The sequence below is a fragment of the Felis catus genome, chromosome D4 (genome assembly GCF_018350175.1).
Source record: "Felis catus isolate Fca126 chromosome D4, F.catus_Fca126_mat1.0, whole genome shotgun sequence".
Lineage (NCBI taxonomy): Eukaryota > Metazoa > Chordata > Mammalia > Carnivora > Felidae > Felis > Felis catus.
Window position 1 is genome coordinate 86353537 of NC_058380.1, and position 14727 is coordinate 86368263.

General features: G+C 58.2%; 2 protein-coding genes across 4 annotated transcripts; both read right to left on the reverse strand.

Annotated features, from left to right (window-relative positions):
• Positions 1–118: 118 nt before the first annotated feature.
• Positions 119–9370, reverse strand: PIP5KL1 (phosphatidylinositol-4-phosphate 5-kinase like 1). 3 transcript variants are annotated; one of them, XR_002737671.2, is made up of 11 exons: positions 8660–9370; positions 7645–7848; positions 6496–6546; positions 6135–6289; positions 5740–5864; positions 5205–5239; positions 5059–5114; positions 3944–4056; positions 3440–3593; positions 643–1404; positions 119–314 (listed from the first exon to the last, which is right to left on the reverse strand). XR_002737671.2 is itself a non-coding variant. In XM_023242757.2 (10 exons), exons 1-10 carry the CDS (start codon positions 8687–8689, stop codon positions 1137–1139), a joined length of 1191 nt encoding a protein of 396 aa, XP_023098525.1. In that variant the 5' UTR covers positions 8690–9370; the 3' UTR covers positions 119–1136. The 3 variants fall into 3 exon arrangements, 1 of the variants encoding a protein (XP_023098525.1); XM_023242757.2 differs by having other exon boundaries at positions 119–1404; XR_006588487.1 differs by lacking the exons at positions 5205–5239; positions 6135–6289; positions 6496–6546; positions 7645–7848; positions 8660–9370 and having other exon boundaries at positions 5740–6076.
• Positions 9371–11450: 2080 nt separating this feature from the next.
• Positions 11451–14388, reverse strand: DPM2 (dolichyl-phosphate mannosyltransferase subunit 2, regulatory). Its single transcript, XM_006939507.4, has 4 exons — positions 14231–14388; positions 13851–13940; positions 12962–13064; positions 11451–12138 (listed from the first exon to the last, which is right to left on the reverse strand). Exons 1-4 carry the CDS (start codon positions 14231–14233, stop codon positions 12080–12082), a joined length of 255 nt encoding a protein of 84 aa, XP_006939569.1. The 5' UTR covers positions 14234–14388; the 3' UTR covers positions 11451–12079.
• Positions 14389–14727: the final 339 nt, after the last annotated feature.

Consider the following 14727-nt stretch of genomic DNA (forward strand, 5'->3'; position numbering starts at 1 on the left):
TTTGTCACAATCTCTCCCTAGACTGTGAGTTCTGTGAGGGAGAGAATTGTGGAATCTATGGAATCTGTGGATCTTGCTCCCCAGGTCCCCACCACCCAGTAGAGGGCCTGCCACATAGTAGGTGCTCAATAAATATTTAATGAGTTAACGAAGTCCACTTTCATCCTTTCCATTTTACAGATTCGACCACTGAAGCACAGAGAGGTTTAGCACCTTGCCCTGGTCACACAGCCAGGCCCCAGAGCAGCTCTAGAGGAGAGGCCCACTTGGGTATGGTTGGATTGGGCCAGGGTCAGAGGCCAGGCTGGAGGTTCCTGGAGGAAGGAGAAGGGATGATCAGGGGCTGTGCACGCACTGTGCTTCTTTGCTGCTGGTATTGTCTGTGCGGCCAGGCCCTTGGTCTGACCACCAACCCCTGTCCCCCTTTCGCAGATGAGAAGAGCGACTTCCAGAGGAAGGAAGAACTTACTCAAGATCAATGGTGGGTCCTAACATAGTGTCTTCCAGAGATGCAGCCGCCCCCAAAACCTCCCCTTCTCCTGCCTGCATCCCTAGAGAAGCAGGAGCCACAGGAACCACCCCAAAAGGCCAGTGGACAGGAGGTAAGGAGACCTGGGATCTTGGGCTGGCCTTTCCACTTACCCATGGGTAAGCCCATTAAAGTCTCTGGGCCTCAGTTTCCCCATCTGGACGACAAAGGGGCTTGGCTGGAGCCTTCAGCCTACACCATTCCCCAGAGCATGAAGACAGGGCTAAGGGAGCTGGTGGGTAAGAATACAGGCTCCTGAGTCCAAAAGGCATAGTCGAGTCCTGGTTCCAGCATTTATTGCTGAATGATCTTGCTCAGTACCTTCACCCCCTGAGCCTCCAATTCATGGTCTGTAAAAAGAGAATAATAGCATTTTTTTTGAAGATTAATCGAGCTAATGTTGGGGAGTCCCTGGCACAACGCGGAACCAGTCATCACCACCAAATGAGGCTGTGTTGTCATGGTATTAGTTAGGGGATGCTGCCCTCTGGAGGCCAAAGGGAGGAACAGCAGGTGAAGGGAGGCCGACCCGCCGCCGGGGCCAGACTGGAACCCTGGTTCCCGGCGTGTGCCCATTGTCCAGATGCCAGAGAGCGACGGGCGCGGGTCACTCGGTATGAGCCTCCACCCACTGGCAGAGGCGACGGGCGTAGCGAGCGGGGCTGACGGTGGAGAAGGTCCGACCTGGGTAGCGCAGCGTCTTCCATAAATGCTCCAGCCGCTTGCGGAGCCCGTAGACCGTAGAGAGATCCACGAGACCCAGGAAATAGCGTTGCTCCGGCCCGTCCAGGATGTGTAAGGCGTTGGGGGAGTCGGGCAGCAGCCGGCGGTTCTGGGATCCCGGCTCCTCCGGGCTCTGTACCCCTCGCACAGACCTGGCGGCCGACAGGTGGGTGAGGCTACTGCCTCTTCCAGGGGGGCCCCAGCCAAAGGGTTCCCGCAAGCCTCGCCCCGGCGCGCCCGCGGTGATTCTGCGCTGACCCTGCGCTTCCTCCGCTCATTCCCACAACTCCTGTGTGCCAGGCCTATGACGTCAGATGAACTGGGAGGCCGAGTCAAGTGTGGATGATGGTCTAGAGTCGCACTGCCCAATACGTAGCCACTAGCCATATGTGGCCGTTGAGCATTAAACTGCGGCCAGTCCCAACTGAGATACGCTCTAAGAGTAAAATACAGACTGAATTTCCAAGACAGTATGAGAAAAAGAATGTAAAATACCTCATAAATGTTTATATTGATTAGATGATGAAACGATAAAATTTGGGGTGTATTGAGTAACAAATATATCCTTACAATTACTTTTACCTGTTTCTTTTTACTTCTCTAAAGAGGCTGCTAGACAATTTAAAACCACATGTGTGATTCGCGTTACATTTCTGTTGTCTAGAGCATTTGGGTCACGCAGACCCTGGCTCTGCATTTTATCCGCCGGGTCACTTTGGGCAAGTCTGGTGTTGGGGTATTTCCCAAACTTCTGTTTGGGGTCGTCCATCTCTGGAGGTTTCGGGGTGGCAGAGCTGAAAGAAACCTTGTGAACAAAGTCCAATTCCGGTTTATAGATGATGTGTGTGTTGGGGGATGGGATGCCTTCCAAATGTATTCCCAATCCGAAGATGCCTTTGGCTGGGTCCCAGTCCCAGCCCAAAGCAGGTTCAATTCCCTATTTCGTCCTCTTGGAGGTGGAGGGAAGTTGGGGAAGTGTCGCGGAGGGAAATAAGCCAATGAAAGACAGGCCCTGCCCAGGCATCGACCAATCAGAACCCAGTGGTGTGGGAGACTGGGCAAACCGCTAGTGTCCTTTGCATTGCGGTGCGGTGCGGTGCTGGGAGGGGGCGGGGCGGGGTCTTTTTCTGAATGGGGGGCTGGGAACTGGTAGATGTGGGGCTGGAACAGTGGCAACTTACCAGCTAGCAAATTTCAATATGACAACAACCACTATATGCAAACTAGGGTTTACCGGCTGAATGACAGCTGTAATCTAAGCCCCAGATGGGGGCAGAGGGCAAGGCAGAAGCTGACCTAGTTTGGATGGGCAGACTTGGCTGGGGGCCCGTCTGTGCCCCATGGCAGGAATTTCACCCTCTGGTCAGGATGTGGTCAGCCCAGCCACAGGGCTGTGGGGAGCCGTTAATCTGGGTTCTGCCCAAGCCTCACCCATCCCCAGGTCTTCCTCCAAAGGGTGGGTTCGGAGGCCAGATGAGAGGACATCATCTTTCACTTTTCTTTTCCACCCACCAGATGGTTGGGCTTCTTTCCTTAATGTGCCTTCCTTAACCCCTACTTAATCCTGTGCAGTCACAAAGGTGGGCCTTGGAGGATTGAAATCAAAGCAACCAACCAAGGACTAACATGAATCCTCAGAAGTCATTCTACAACCTCACTTCCCGTCGCTGAGCCTCACTTATCACAGCTCTAAAATGGGAAGGAGCCCACCTTAATGAGGCTCGTGGCCAGCATGCAAAGAACAGTTGCTACTACAAGGCAGGGGGACACCATGATGATGGTGCCCATGGTGATGACCCCAGGGTCCTAGAAGTAGAATTACTGGGTTAAAGGGCCAGGGCTCCTTCTAAAGTAAAAATTAAACAGGTCTGAAAACCGTTCTGAAATCTTCCATGGCCCCACACCCCTTCAGGAAAGTGGGCAGATTCTTTAAATCAGCACCGAAGTCCTTGTCCAGCTGGATCTCCCCTGTTCTGTCCTCTGCTGCTGTCCGCATGTGTCCCCCCACCCTGCCAGCCAGGCTTCTCCAGCCCTTCACCCTACACGTGGACACACGCACACACGGACACACAAACGCTGCACTTTCCAGTCTCTGAGCCTTTGTCTGTACTGTCTTCCCACCTCACCACCCATCGCTCTCAGGCTCCCGTCACCTCATTCTTGCCCTTGCCCTGTAGGGGGGCCCACCTGGCTGTGCGGAAGATGAGGCTGCTGCCCGGGCCCCTCTCATCCTCGTGGAGGCGCTGGAAGGCCATCAGAAGGCTGTAATCCAGCACGTTGAGCTCCCGGAGGAAGGCGGTGTCCAGTTCCATCTGGTGGAGGAGCCAGCTCCGCTGGGGCCCTGCCAGAGCATCAGTGCCCCCGCTTGAGTGCTCATCGTGTGCCAGGGCTGAGGGCTCCACACATATCTGCCCCAGAGGTGCTGGGGTGTGCCAGGGCTGAGGGCTCCACACATATCTGCCCCAAGAGGGCAGGTGTCATTACTGCCCCACGTCACGGATGAGGAAACTCATCTGTAATTTGCCCTGGTCACCTAGTTAGTAAGTCGTGGAGCTAGGATTTGAACTCTGCTCTGCCTGACTCTAGACCCCGGGCTCTTAATGACTCAGGCAGAGGGCAGTGCCAGGGGACACCCTTCTGACTTCACCCGGAATGGAGAAAGAGCAGCCACTGACTGTCCCCATGGCTCACCCAGGTCGATGGTCTTGCCTTGAAAGTTGAGGTCCTTCAGCACGAGGACAAGAGGGCTACCCTCAGGGGCTGGCTCCACCCATCGGCTCACCTCACAGCCCTTTATATCATACCTGTGAGGGGGTATGACAGGAAGGGGATGACAGAATTCAGGTTGACACAGACTGACACACACAGGGAACCAAGAAACAAGAGCTTCCACTGGGTGGATGTTCAAATCCTCAGCACAACCCATTCCATTATTGTCCCCGTGTCACAGATGAAGAAAAAGGCCCAGAGTTTTCTTTGACTTGCCCACACAGTAAGTAAAGAATAGAGCGGGGGTGGGGGTGGGGCACCTGGGTGGCTCAGTCGGTTAAACATCTGACTTCAGCTCAGGTCATGATCTCGAGGCTTGGGGGTTCAAGCTCCGCATCACATTGGAGCCTGAAGCCTGCTTCAGATTCTGTGTCTCCCTCTCTCTCTCTGCCCCTCCCCGCTCTCACTCTTTCTCTCTCAAAAATAAATAAAATATTTTTAAAAATTAATAAATAAATAAACTAAGAAAAAAAAAAAAGGCAGAGCAGGAATTTGAACTCAGGCCTTTGGAAGCCCAGTTCAGGCTTTACCCCTGCTTGTGCCTGCCTCTTAGCACCCTGTCATCCCTGGAGGTGTTCCAGACACAGGCATCCAACCCTAGACAGCAGCACCAGGAGGGCTTGAAGGAAGTCCGTGGCCCCAGGGGAGTGCTAATGGAGACCCTGCAGGCAGAGTCGGGGTTAGGAGGCACAGAGGCCATGTGAAATAAGAGGCTGGGTTCGAATCCCTGTTCCTCGCAGAGTAGCTGGCCCTCCTTGTCCTCAGCTTCTCATCTATAAAATGGGCATGATAACCACACCTGCCCCTCAGAACCGTTCTGGGAATAAAGAAGGCGATGAATGCGAAGACTCGAGTGCCCAGTGCATCCTGAGTGCTCAAGAGACGCTGGTCGTGCCTAGCACTGTCTCTGATCCATTAGGAGACCTTGGGGATGCCCCTTCTCCTCCCTGGGCCCCAGTTTCGCATCTATCTAGCGGGGGATGGGTGCTGCAGGTGGCACGTCCCGCGTGGGGCCGGGGCCCTGTGAGGCGACTCACCTCTCAGAGATGCGGCCGGCGGGATAGAAGACGCTCTGCATGATGATGAAGAATTTCTGGGGACGGGGGTAGGGAGTGAGGGAGGACAGGATCTCACCCTCCAGCCGCCCCCTCTGACCCGGCCCCCTCGCCTCGGCCTCACCCACCTTCTTTCCCCGAGCCACCCGCAGACTGTGCACTCCTGGAAGGGGAGAGGGCGCCAGGTGAGGGGCCCCAAACTCGACACCCCGGGGCCCATCTCGCCCTAGGCCCGGCGCCAGGCCTCGCCTCCTTCTCGAGGTCCACCGCCTCCCGAGCCCGCCCCTCCAGGCCGCGCCCCCAGACCTCTTCCGCGGCTTGGGTAGAGGTGCCGACTGGGCCCGGCTCTAGGCAGCCCCAGAGATGCGCGGTCCTCAGGCGTGACTCCACCCACATACCCTCCCCACAAGGGACTGTCAATCGACACCGCCCCCTTTAGGCCCCGCCCATCCAAACACCACCTTTCCCCTACAGGACCATCTAGGACACGCCCCCCACGGAACTATCCGCGGCCGGCGGATCGGTTCCCTCCGCCCCGCTCGGGCTCAGATCCCCTACACCCCCCCCCCGCTCCCCCCGGGAACCGCCCCACTCCCTACCCTCCTCCTCTGCTCTCTCTTCCCTCCCCCAGCCCCGCAGTCCCGGGTTCCTGGCCGGTCGTACCCAGCAACCGCGCAAGCAGAGAGTGCGGGTGCCGCTGCAGGTGCTGCACGTAGCGGGGCAGGTGGGCGAGCAGCGCCCGCACCTCCCGGCGGCGCTGGGTCTTCAGGAAGAAGCGTTGATCGTGGCTGGGGTGGAGGGAGAGGTCACTGGTCAGGCAGGGCTGGAGCGGCCCCCATCAGGCCCTCTGCCCGAATGTGTATCTGTCTCCCCAGGCCCAGGTTGGAGGTCTCCCCACCTCCACCCTTGTCACCTCCCGTCCTCCCTCTCCTCCTCCGTCTGATCCCTACCTGGCCCTGGCCCTCCCCGACCTTGCCATCCTGTTTCTCTTCTCCGCCTCCCCCCCTTCACCCAGGAACAACACTCCCACCCCTTCCCCACCCCTGCTGCCAGCTCACGACAGGAAGAAGCTGGCCTTGCTCTTGGAGGTGCTGAGGAACTGCAGGTAGGGGCCACCTGGGCCTAATGCCGCCTGATAGTCTCCCTCAGCCAGGCCTAGGGAGTGGCGGAGCCAGGCGAAGGCCGGGCCGGCCAGGGTGCCCAGCTCGAAGCCCTGCAGGGGAGGAAAAGCAGGCCCAGGAGTGTCCACGGGGGCCAGGTGTGTGCAGTTGGCCCTAGCGTGGGAGGGTCAGGGTAATCACATCCTTCCCACAAGGCCCTGAGGCAAGTCAGCACTCCCACTGCACGAAGGGGGAGACGGAGGACAGAGAAGGAACACTAGTACACGCCCCTCCCATGCAGCAGTCTTGGGCTTCCTACCTCATGAACCTGGATCAGGACCTCGGAGAAATCCTCCTCGGTGGGTGGTCCCTACAGGGAGGGGTGGAGGGGTTCAGGGCAAGTCTCAGCCCCAGGATCTCCAAGAGCCCTGCCTCTGGCCTCACCCCCTTTCCACAGTCTGATTGCTCCAGCCAACCAGCACCAGAACTCAGAGCCTGGTCCATTCACCCAGATGCACGTGTTGGCCAAGTGAAGCCGGAGGCCATCCCAGTGAAAGCGGATGGCCTTAAAGCCAAGGGACCTGCCTGACTCAGTGTGAGAGACGCAGGATCAGGGAAGGCTTCCTGGGGGAGGTGACCTCTAAGGTGAAATCTGAAAGGTGGTGGAGAGGACGTGCCTGGTGCTCACAGCAGGGGTAACAGCACTGGTGGCCACCGGGAAGAGCAAGAGGGCCCAAGTGGCTGCAGTAGGTAAAGGAAGGATGGAGTATGGATGCAGCTGGACAGCTGGCTCTTGGACTTGAGCCAGCAAGGTCCTGAGGCCATGCTGAGTACTGGGGAGCCATGTTAGATTGGCAGCAGGCGATGAGAGTTAGAGGACCTCTTGTCGGGCTCCGACACTCTTCCTGGACCTCTAGGTCCGTGTGCCAGGACTTGGCCTGTGGGCTGTGGTCACACTGTGCACATGTGTGCACACACACAAACAACACACGTGCTTGCTCGGGCTCCGTCCAGCTGCTGAGCTTGCAGTTGGGCGACCCTTTCTGCTGAGCCAGCCTGGCCCCAGCCTGAGCTCCGGGGAGGATGGGCCAGGCTGGCAGGGTGGGGGTGGGGTCCTTTCTCAGCCATGCACCCTAGCAGAGCTAGGAGGGCCTCAGAGACCAGGGAATACAGTCCCCCCTACCCATTATACAGATGGGGACTCTGAGGCCCAAAGAAGAAGAGGCCCAACTAGATCACACACCAACCACCTGGGTTAAGGGGGCCTTCACCTCCCCAACACACACTGGGCTGTGTGGCTTCCTGGCCTCAGCCCCCACCCCAGCATGTCCCTCCCTGCACCCCGAGCCCCTGATTTCCTCCTCTTATAGCCCTCTCATCCCCAGTCCTGCAGTATTAACAAGACAGGGCATCGGCGCAGTCTTGCCCTTGGTGCTGTTGAGGTGCATGGCACAGATCAGCCACTCACTGTGGGTGGGTGGTCCATGGAGACCTGAGTGGCAGCCCACAGCCCTGTCTGCATCATACATGTCAGCTGGTGCAGCTCATGCCCCGGGCCGATCTCAAACAGGCCAAGGCGAGCCTGCTTGTCTCGTAGACGCCAGAGGAGGCCACGGCGGCCAGAGGTCGAGGTGGCTGGTCTGCATCCAGCCTCTGGGGAGGGGGCCAGGACCTGGTGGCAGGAAACACAAGAAGCAGTGAGCCCACAGAAGCATTCCAGAGGGGAAAGACCTGGGTTTGCGTCCCACCTCTGGTACTCGTGAGCCCTCCTGTTATCACTCTCTGCCTCCGTTTCCTCGGTTGCAAAATAGGGAGAATGCTGGTACCCACCTCACTGGGTGTTGTGATGGGCCGCCCAGTGCCTGGCATGCAGTCAGCACCCAGAATAGAACGATGGTTATTATTATCAGTAGGTAGAGAATGCTTTCCGCAGACAAACCTGTCTCTCACCAGCTGTGTGATCTTAGGTAAGTCACCTAACCTTTCTGCATCTCGTTTTCTCCTCTGTAAAATGAGAACTATAATAACTCCTTCGTGGCAGTTTGAGCTCCATGCCCAGGAACCCTTGATAGTAGGAGCTGTGACGCCAGGGACGGGGGTATCTACTCGACTGAAGTTCCTCCAGGCCGAGCGGAGGGTCAGCATGAAGCTGAGCTCGCAGCAGCTGACCCATTAGTAGTGGGCACCCACCATGTGCCCAGCACTGGCTGAGAGTCTGACTTCCTGACAGCCCTATGAAGGAGGAGCTTTTATAATCACCTCCATTTTCGCGATGAGAAAACTGAGGAAGTTCTCTGGGGATAACCGCCAGACTTCCCCTGCATACCTGCGGCCCCCTGTGGGGCGTGTCCTGGTCCCCGCCCAGGGCAGGACCCCTCCGGGGCTTGGATTGGGGGTCTGTGTCCGCGCTACCCCGGGAGGGGAGGCCTGGACCCTGACCCCCAACCCTTTCCTCTCCTGTCCTCTTTTGGGTCCGCACCTACCTCGCGGGGCCCCGGGCTCGGCGCGGCCATCACCCCCGCAGCAGCTTCCCGGGCTCTGGCCGTGTCCCCGCCGCCGCGCTGCAGGAGCGGGTCCCCGCCCCTGCTTCTGGACCGACCAATAGCGCGGCGCCGGTCACCGCTGCACCCAATCCGCACGGGAGGCGCCGGGGATCGCCTGCGGGTCCCGCCCCCGGGGCTGCAGCATCCTTCAGACCTCGGTCCAGGCCCGGGCGGGGCCGCCGCGCATTGCTTCAGGTCGCCAGGAGGGAAGATCCCCCCCCCCCCCACCTCAGTTCGTCTCCTGAAGTGGGGGATTCGGGTCTCGGGGCCGCATGGGAAGGCGGGAAACCTAAATCCACTCCGGCCCAGCCACTCTGGCGTGAAATCCCCACCGACTGCCTGCCTCTCGGGTGAGAAAACTAAGGTCCGGAGAGAGAAGTGAGTATCTCCAGGTCACACAGGAAGTCCGGGGCACGCATTCATTCAGGGCATATTTTGAACACTCCCTTTGGGCCAGGGCTAGTGCTAGGCCCTGGGGATTCAGTGGTGAGAGGGAGGAACACAGCTGCCAGCGTGATCTTTTAAAAGCATAAATCGGATGATGTCACTCTCATGCTTAAAACCTCCAGTGGCTTCCCCCTGCTCTGGAACAAAATCCACACCCCTCGCCCCGGCCATGGCCCCAGGCCCATCTCAAACCACTCTCCCTACACCCACCACACAGCCACACGCCCCCCCCCCCCCCCCCCCGCTGGTCCTTAGGAATAAAATTCTTCCACACCTGGGGCTTTTGCAGGTGCTGTTCCCATTGCCTGAAATCCTTTCCCCTAGGCTCTCATTTGCCCTATTCTTTCTTGTGACCTTCACTGACTCGAAGTGTCCCCAACTCTCATGCTTTTCACATCACCTAGTTTTAATTTTCTTCATCACACTCAACACTGTAGGAAATTGACTTGTGCATTTATTTCTTATATCTCCCACCCCCCCCACCCCCCCCCAGAATGGGACCACCAGGAGGGCAGGAACCAGGCTGGGTCCATTTCTTGGCTTGGTACCTGGCACAAACCAGTGTTTCACAAGCATATGTTGAACCAATGTGAGTAGGATGTGCAAAGGGCCAGTGAGTCCCAGCCAGGGTAGCTGGAATGAGAAGGAATCGAACAAGCGACCATGCAGGCTCTCTTAGGCCATCTTAGGGAGGGGAGTGGAGAACCCAGACAAGCATTCTAAGTGTGTATGAGAAAGATGCTCAGATGTTCTGGAAAGGCCATGGTTGTCATGCATAGTCACATTGGAGGGAGCCAGAGTGGGTGGGCGGGGGGTGGGAGTGAGGAATCTTTTGGTGACTTAGGGTAGAGGCTGGTGGCTTTGCAGCAGGAAGGTGACTGGGGTGGGGGAGGGAGAGAAGGGGAGAATTGCCAAGATTTGAGGTCATGTGGATGGGGGCTTGGAGAAGGAAGGGCAGTGATGTCTGCCAGGCTTCTGGCTGGGGTTAGGGTCACAGGAAGATGCCAGTCACGGAAGGGGGCGAGGCATGAGGGGAGGTCCAGATTGCTGAGGGGGCGTCTGAGAGCTCAGATCATGACAGGCTTCATCTGAGGTACCACTATGACATCCAGTGGCAGTCAGCTGGTGCATATGCAATACACCGGGGCTTGGGAGGCGAGCCTGGATGAGGGCAAGGCCACCCAGGATATGTGGGGGGAAGGCTCGCGACCAAGTCCCAAAGAGCCCACTGTTGTCTCATGGCAGAAGTGGAGCATGAGGCAGGAGTAGGAGAATGGGTCATCACAGACACTGAGAGCCTCTGAGGGTGCGTCCAGGGGGATGTCACAGACTAACATGGGGTCACTGGTGGTCGGAGTGGATCTAGCCCTCCAGGAAGGGTGCCCAGCACAGTGAAGGTGAGGAAATCCAGGCAGCAGATGTGGACCCCCTTTTCGGAATTTGGCTACGAAGGGGAGAGACCTGGAGGAAATTACTCGGTTGATGGACAGTCCTTTATAGGGAGGCCTGGGGATGCTCGTGAAACCGAGGGAGGACCCCAGTGAGAGGCAGTGGCTGTTCCAATGAGAGGGGGACCATCAGAGACACGATACTCCTGTCACAGCAGGGGGAGAGGACAGAACCCGAAGCCCAGGTCGTAGCTCTGCCTGGACTGGAGGACAGGAGGAAGATGGGCCAGGGGAGGGAAGGGGAGGTGTGCCCGCAGCCGGCCTCTGTTCTCAGATGAGGGAGCCGCCTCTGCTGACTAGAGTGAACATCCAAGGCGTGACAGAGCCTTAAACTAGGAACTGTGGACGGGAGCCTTGGCTGCGCGGGGGGCGGGGTTGATTACCAGGAGACAGGGCTGGGCCTGCACCAGATCAGTCAACCTGACCACAGCCAGCCCTGCTCTGGTTCCTCCAGCTCTCACTGCCCAGAGCCATGCTAGGTTGGGCTGCTGGGTATAAGAGACGGACAATGGACTTGGCCTTTTAGGGGACTGGCCTGAGGGTCCCTAAAATACTAGTGCGCGCTAGCTGGGCTGGCACAGGGGAGGCTCAGTACAGGCTGATGTGGTTGGCATCCGGCACACTGCCATGCCCCCACCGAGCTCCCATCTGTGGGCTGCACCTGTCTGGATCCACATCTGTTTCAGTCCCCACTTGATCCTGTGTCCAGCACAGGGACAGTCTGGGAGGCGCCTGAGGCACCCTCGTTGCACAAACCAGGGTCTCCCGACCTGAGACCAGCCCCTCTCCAGTTCCTGAGCAGCCCGGCTTCCCTGGTCAGGGATAGCACAGAGACAGACACATCATCAGTGTTTATTGTTCAGCTCTCCCCAGTAGGCTAGCGCTAGGGCTGGGGGACTGGGCCTCTGTGAGGAGCAGTTGGTCTGGGGGCCCCCCGTGGCCACCCTAATGTGCCCCGGGGCCTGGTGGTAACCCTAGGGCCTGTCAGTCCTCCCCTTAGGCTTTCCAGGTCCAGAAGTCCTTATGGGGCCTGGGGCTGTGTCAGACCTGGGAAAGCTGCCTCTGATGAGGAGCAGGACGTGTGGGGAAAGGTCACGTGACGCCTCAGAACCTGCCAAGTCCAACATCAGCAGGTGACAAGAGGGACAGTGAAACAGGAGGGTGGGACCCTGAGGAAAAGGTGACGGGGAGCCCGAAGGTGAGGTGGGGACAACCAGCATCTTTCAGGCCCTGAGCCAGAAAGGGGTGAGAGGGAGGCTTCCAAGTAATCCTCCCTCCTGGCTTCCGGAAGGTTGAGCAGGGGAGGAGCAGGCCCGTGTGGTCAATCCTAAACAGCTCCATCCCACCAGGATATGTTCAGGGCAGCCAGGCTTGAGGGGGACCGCGGTGCCTGGATGCGCCTATGTGCCCCCACCTTTGGAGGGGAGGCAGAGGAAGGGCCGGCAGCCTCAGCCCCACTGGGCCTTCACTGAGCCTTTTTGGTCACTTTCTGGTTCTTCAGCATCACGTAGGTGATGAACACTCCTGGAATACACAGACCAGAAAGGCCGCATGAGATCTGGGCTCGGGGCTGCTGGGAGGCCAGAGCAGGGCCCAGCATGGTGGAAGTGACCCGCACGCGGGGCCAAGCACACGCCAGGCCAGAATCACCTCCCTGGTCCTTCAGCAAGCCACACGTCTACCCACATGTGTTCAACAAACACCACCAGAGCACCTACCCCGGGCAATTTGCCATGTTTAGTGTTTTTGATTCTGCAGGGAACAAACCCACCCAATGATCCATCTACTCACCCAATCAACCACCTGTCCGCCCACCCACCTGCCTAACCCACATCCACCTCCCACCCCACCATCCAGTCATCCAGGTGACTCATGCAAACTGCTTTCTTGAGCACCAGCTCAGGGCCACAGCCTGTTCCAGGAGCTGAGGACATAATAATGATGATGAAGACACACACTGAACCCCGGGGGAGACAGAGAGGGGCAGGAATCATGAGCTAGTGGGTGACGAGGGGGTAAGAGGCGATCGAGGTGTGCACAGAGTGATGATGGTGGTGGTGGTGGTGGTGGAGGGAGCGGGGGTGGGAAAGGGAGACACCCCACTGGGGCCATCCCATTAGAGACCAATGAGCCTGAGGCATAGGGAAGGCCAGAGGGGCTACTGACTGACAGTCTTGAAGGATGAACAGGAAAATCCCAGGGGATAACTGGGGGAGGGGGGCGCAGCAAGGAGCCTCAAGCAGGTGGACAGCAACTGGCAAAATGGGGAAGCATGTTCAGGGATGGGAGAGGGTTGTGGGAGCTCCCAGCAGACGCCCTGCTCAGCGTTGAGGGAGTGATAACTTACCCACAAACAGGAGCAGCAGGAGGCCAGCGGCCAGTGGGATGGCGACAGCGTAGGCCCGGGGCAGGAAGTACTTGTGGACGACATGCTGGCTGTCAATGAACGGCTGGTATCGAGGGCAGAGCTCTGGTGAGCATTCCTTGTCTTGCCCAGGCCTTCAAGCCCAAACGCCACCACCCCCTCCATCTCCGGGGCTGACCCCAGTCAGTGCACTGGTATAGCACCTGCTTTGCTTTAAGATGATGGCATTTGGGGAGTTCGGGTTTGTTTCCTTCATTCACTTACTGAACAGCTGTTCCGTGGGCACTTGCCTGGTGCCTGCCCTAAGTTGGTGCTGGGGACCCGGCAATGAACAGAAGAGGGGGGACTTGCCCTAAGCCACTCACGGCCCAACACCGGGCAAAGGCACGTGAGCAGTTCTCAAGTGGGCTCCAGGTTTTCTTTACTAACATTTCCCTCCAAAGTTCTGCAAGATTTTGCCTTCCAACCACACTGCGCTTCTTAAGCAGTAACCAACCAATTTTCCAACAAGAAAAAGAAACAAAAACAAAAACCTAAAGGCCCTCACAAAATCCGCTGGCATTCATCATGCCCAGGGGCGAGCAAGATAACCGGAAGGACTAGAACTCCAATCAAAGGCAAAAGCAAATCAGTAACAGGGCCGTACAGTGCAGTGGTTAAGGGCCTTAAGGGTTGCGGTTCTCGCCACTATACTACACACTGGGACACCTCCAGCATCGTCCTCATAGCGCTGTTCTGGAGATTTCACGAGACGAAGCAGGTAAAGCGCCTAGCACCGTGCCCGGCACACAGCAGCTTAAATGGGTGCTAGGGGTCGGCTTCAAGATCCGGGGGTGGAAGGTAAGACGAAGGGCGGGGGCAGCACACATACCAAGAGAATCACCCAGGCGGTGTAGTAGGTGAAGATGATCAGGCTAATGGCGACGAGGCCGAGTCCCACCACCTGGTCTGTCCCCGTGGCCTGGAGAAAAGGAGGGCTCAGCTGACGAAGTAACTCCCCCTTCAGGTGCACTACTGGCGGGGTGGCGTCGCAGCCTGCTTACGCTAAGCTTCCCATTCACTCAACAGCCGCAGACAGGCCTGACGAATATCACTTTGCGGGCTGGGCGAATGCCGGGCCGCGGGATTTTCACTCCTTCACTGGGCCGGCGGGAGAGCGAGCCATCCCGGCTCCGAGTGCCCAAGCCCCCGCTCCGCGCCAGACCCCACTCCCAGCCGCCTCCCGCCCCCCGCACTCGGTCCGGTGCTCACCATCTCCCCGGCGATCCCTCCCCGGAGCCAAAGCCACAGCGCGCTCCGTGTCCGGGCCCTTCTGGCCTTGGGCCGCGGGGCACGCTGGGAGTCGTAGTCTTTAAGCGGGCCCGGGACTACGTATCCCAAGACAGGAGGGTGCCGCCCCCCCCCTTCGCATGTCGGGAAATGTAGTTTCCGAGGGCATTATGGGACACGCTGTTCCCAGACGCTTTCTAGTGAATGGAAACGAGTGGGAGGATCCAGACTGGCTGGCACTCATGCCATCCGTCCTGTCGAACACGCCCCAGAAGAAAAACTCCATCTCTAAATATCCCAGGACCCCAAACCCAGAGCGGGCATGGCGTGGGAGGTCAGAAGTCCCATTTTGCAGATGGGGAAAATGAGGCTCAGAAGACTTGCAGATCACAACTCGAATCAGTGGTGGGGCCGAGACCGGCACCCATTTCCTAGTCCCGAGGCCCTAATTGTCGACAGGGGTGCAGAGGGTGTTCATT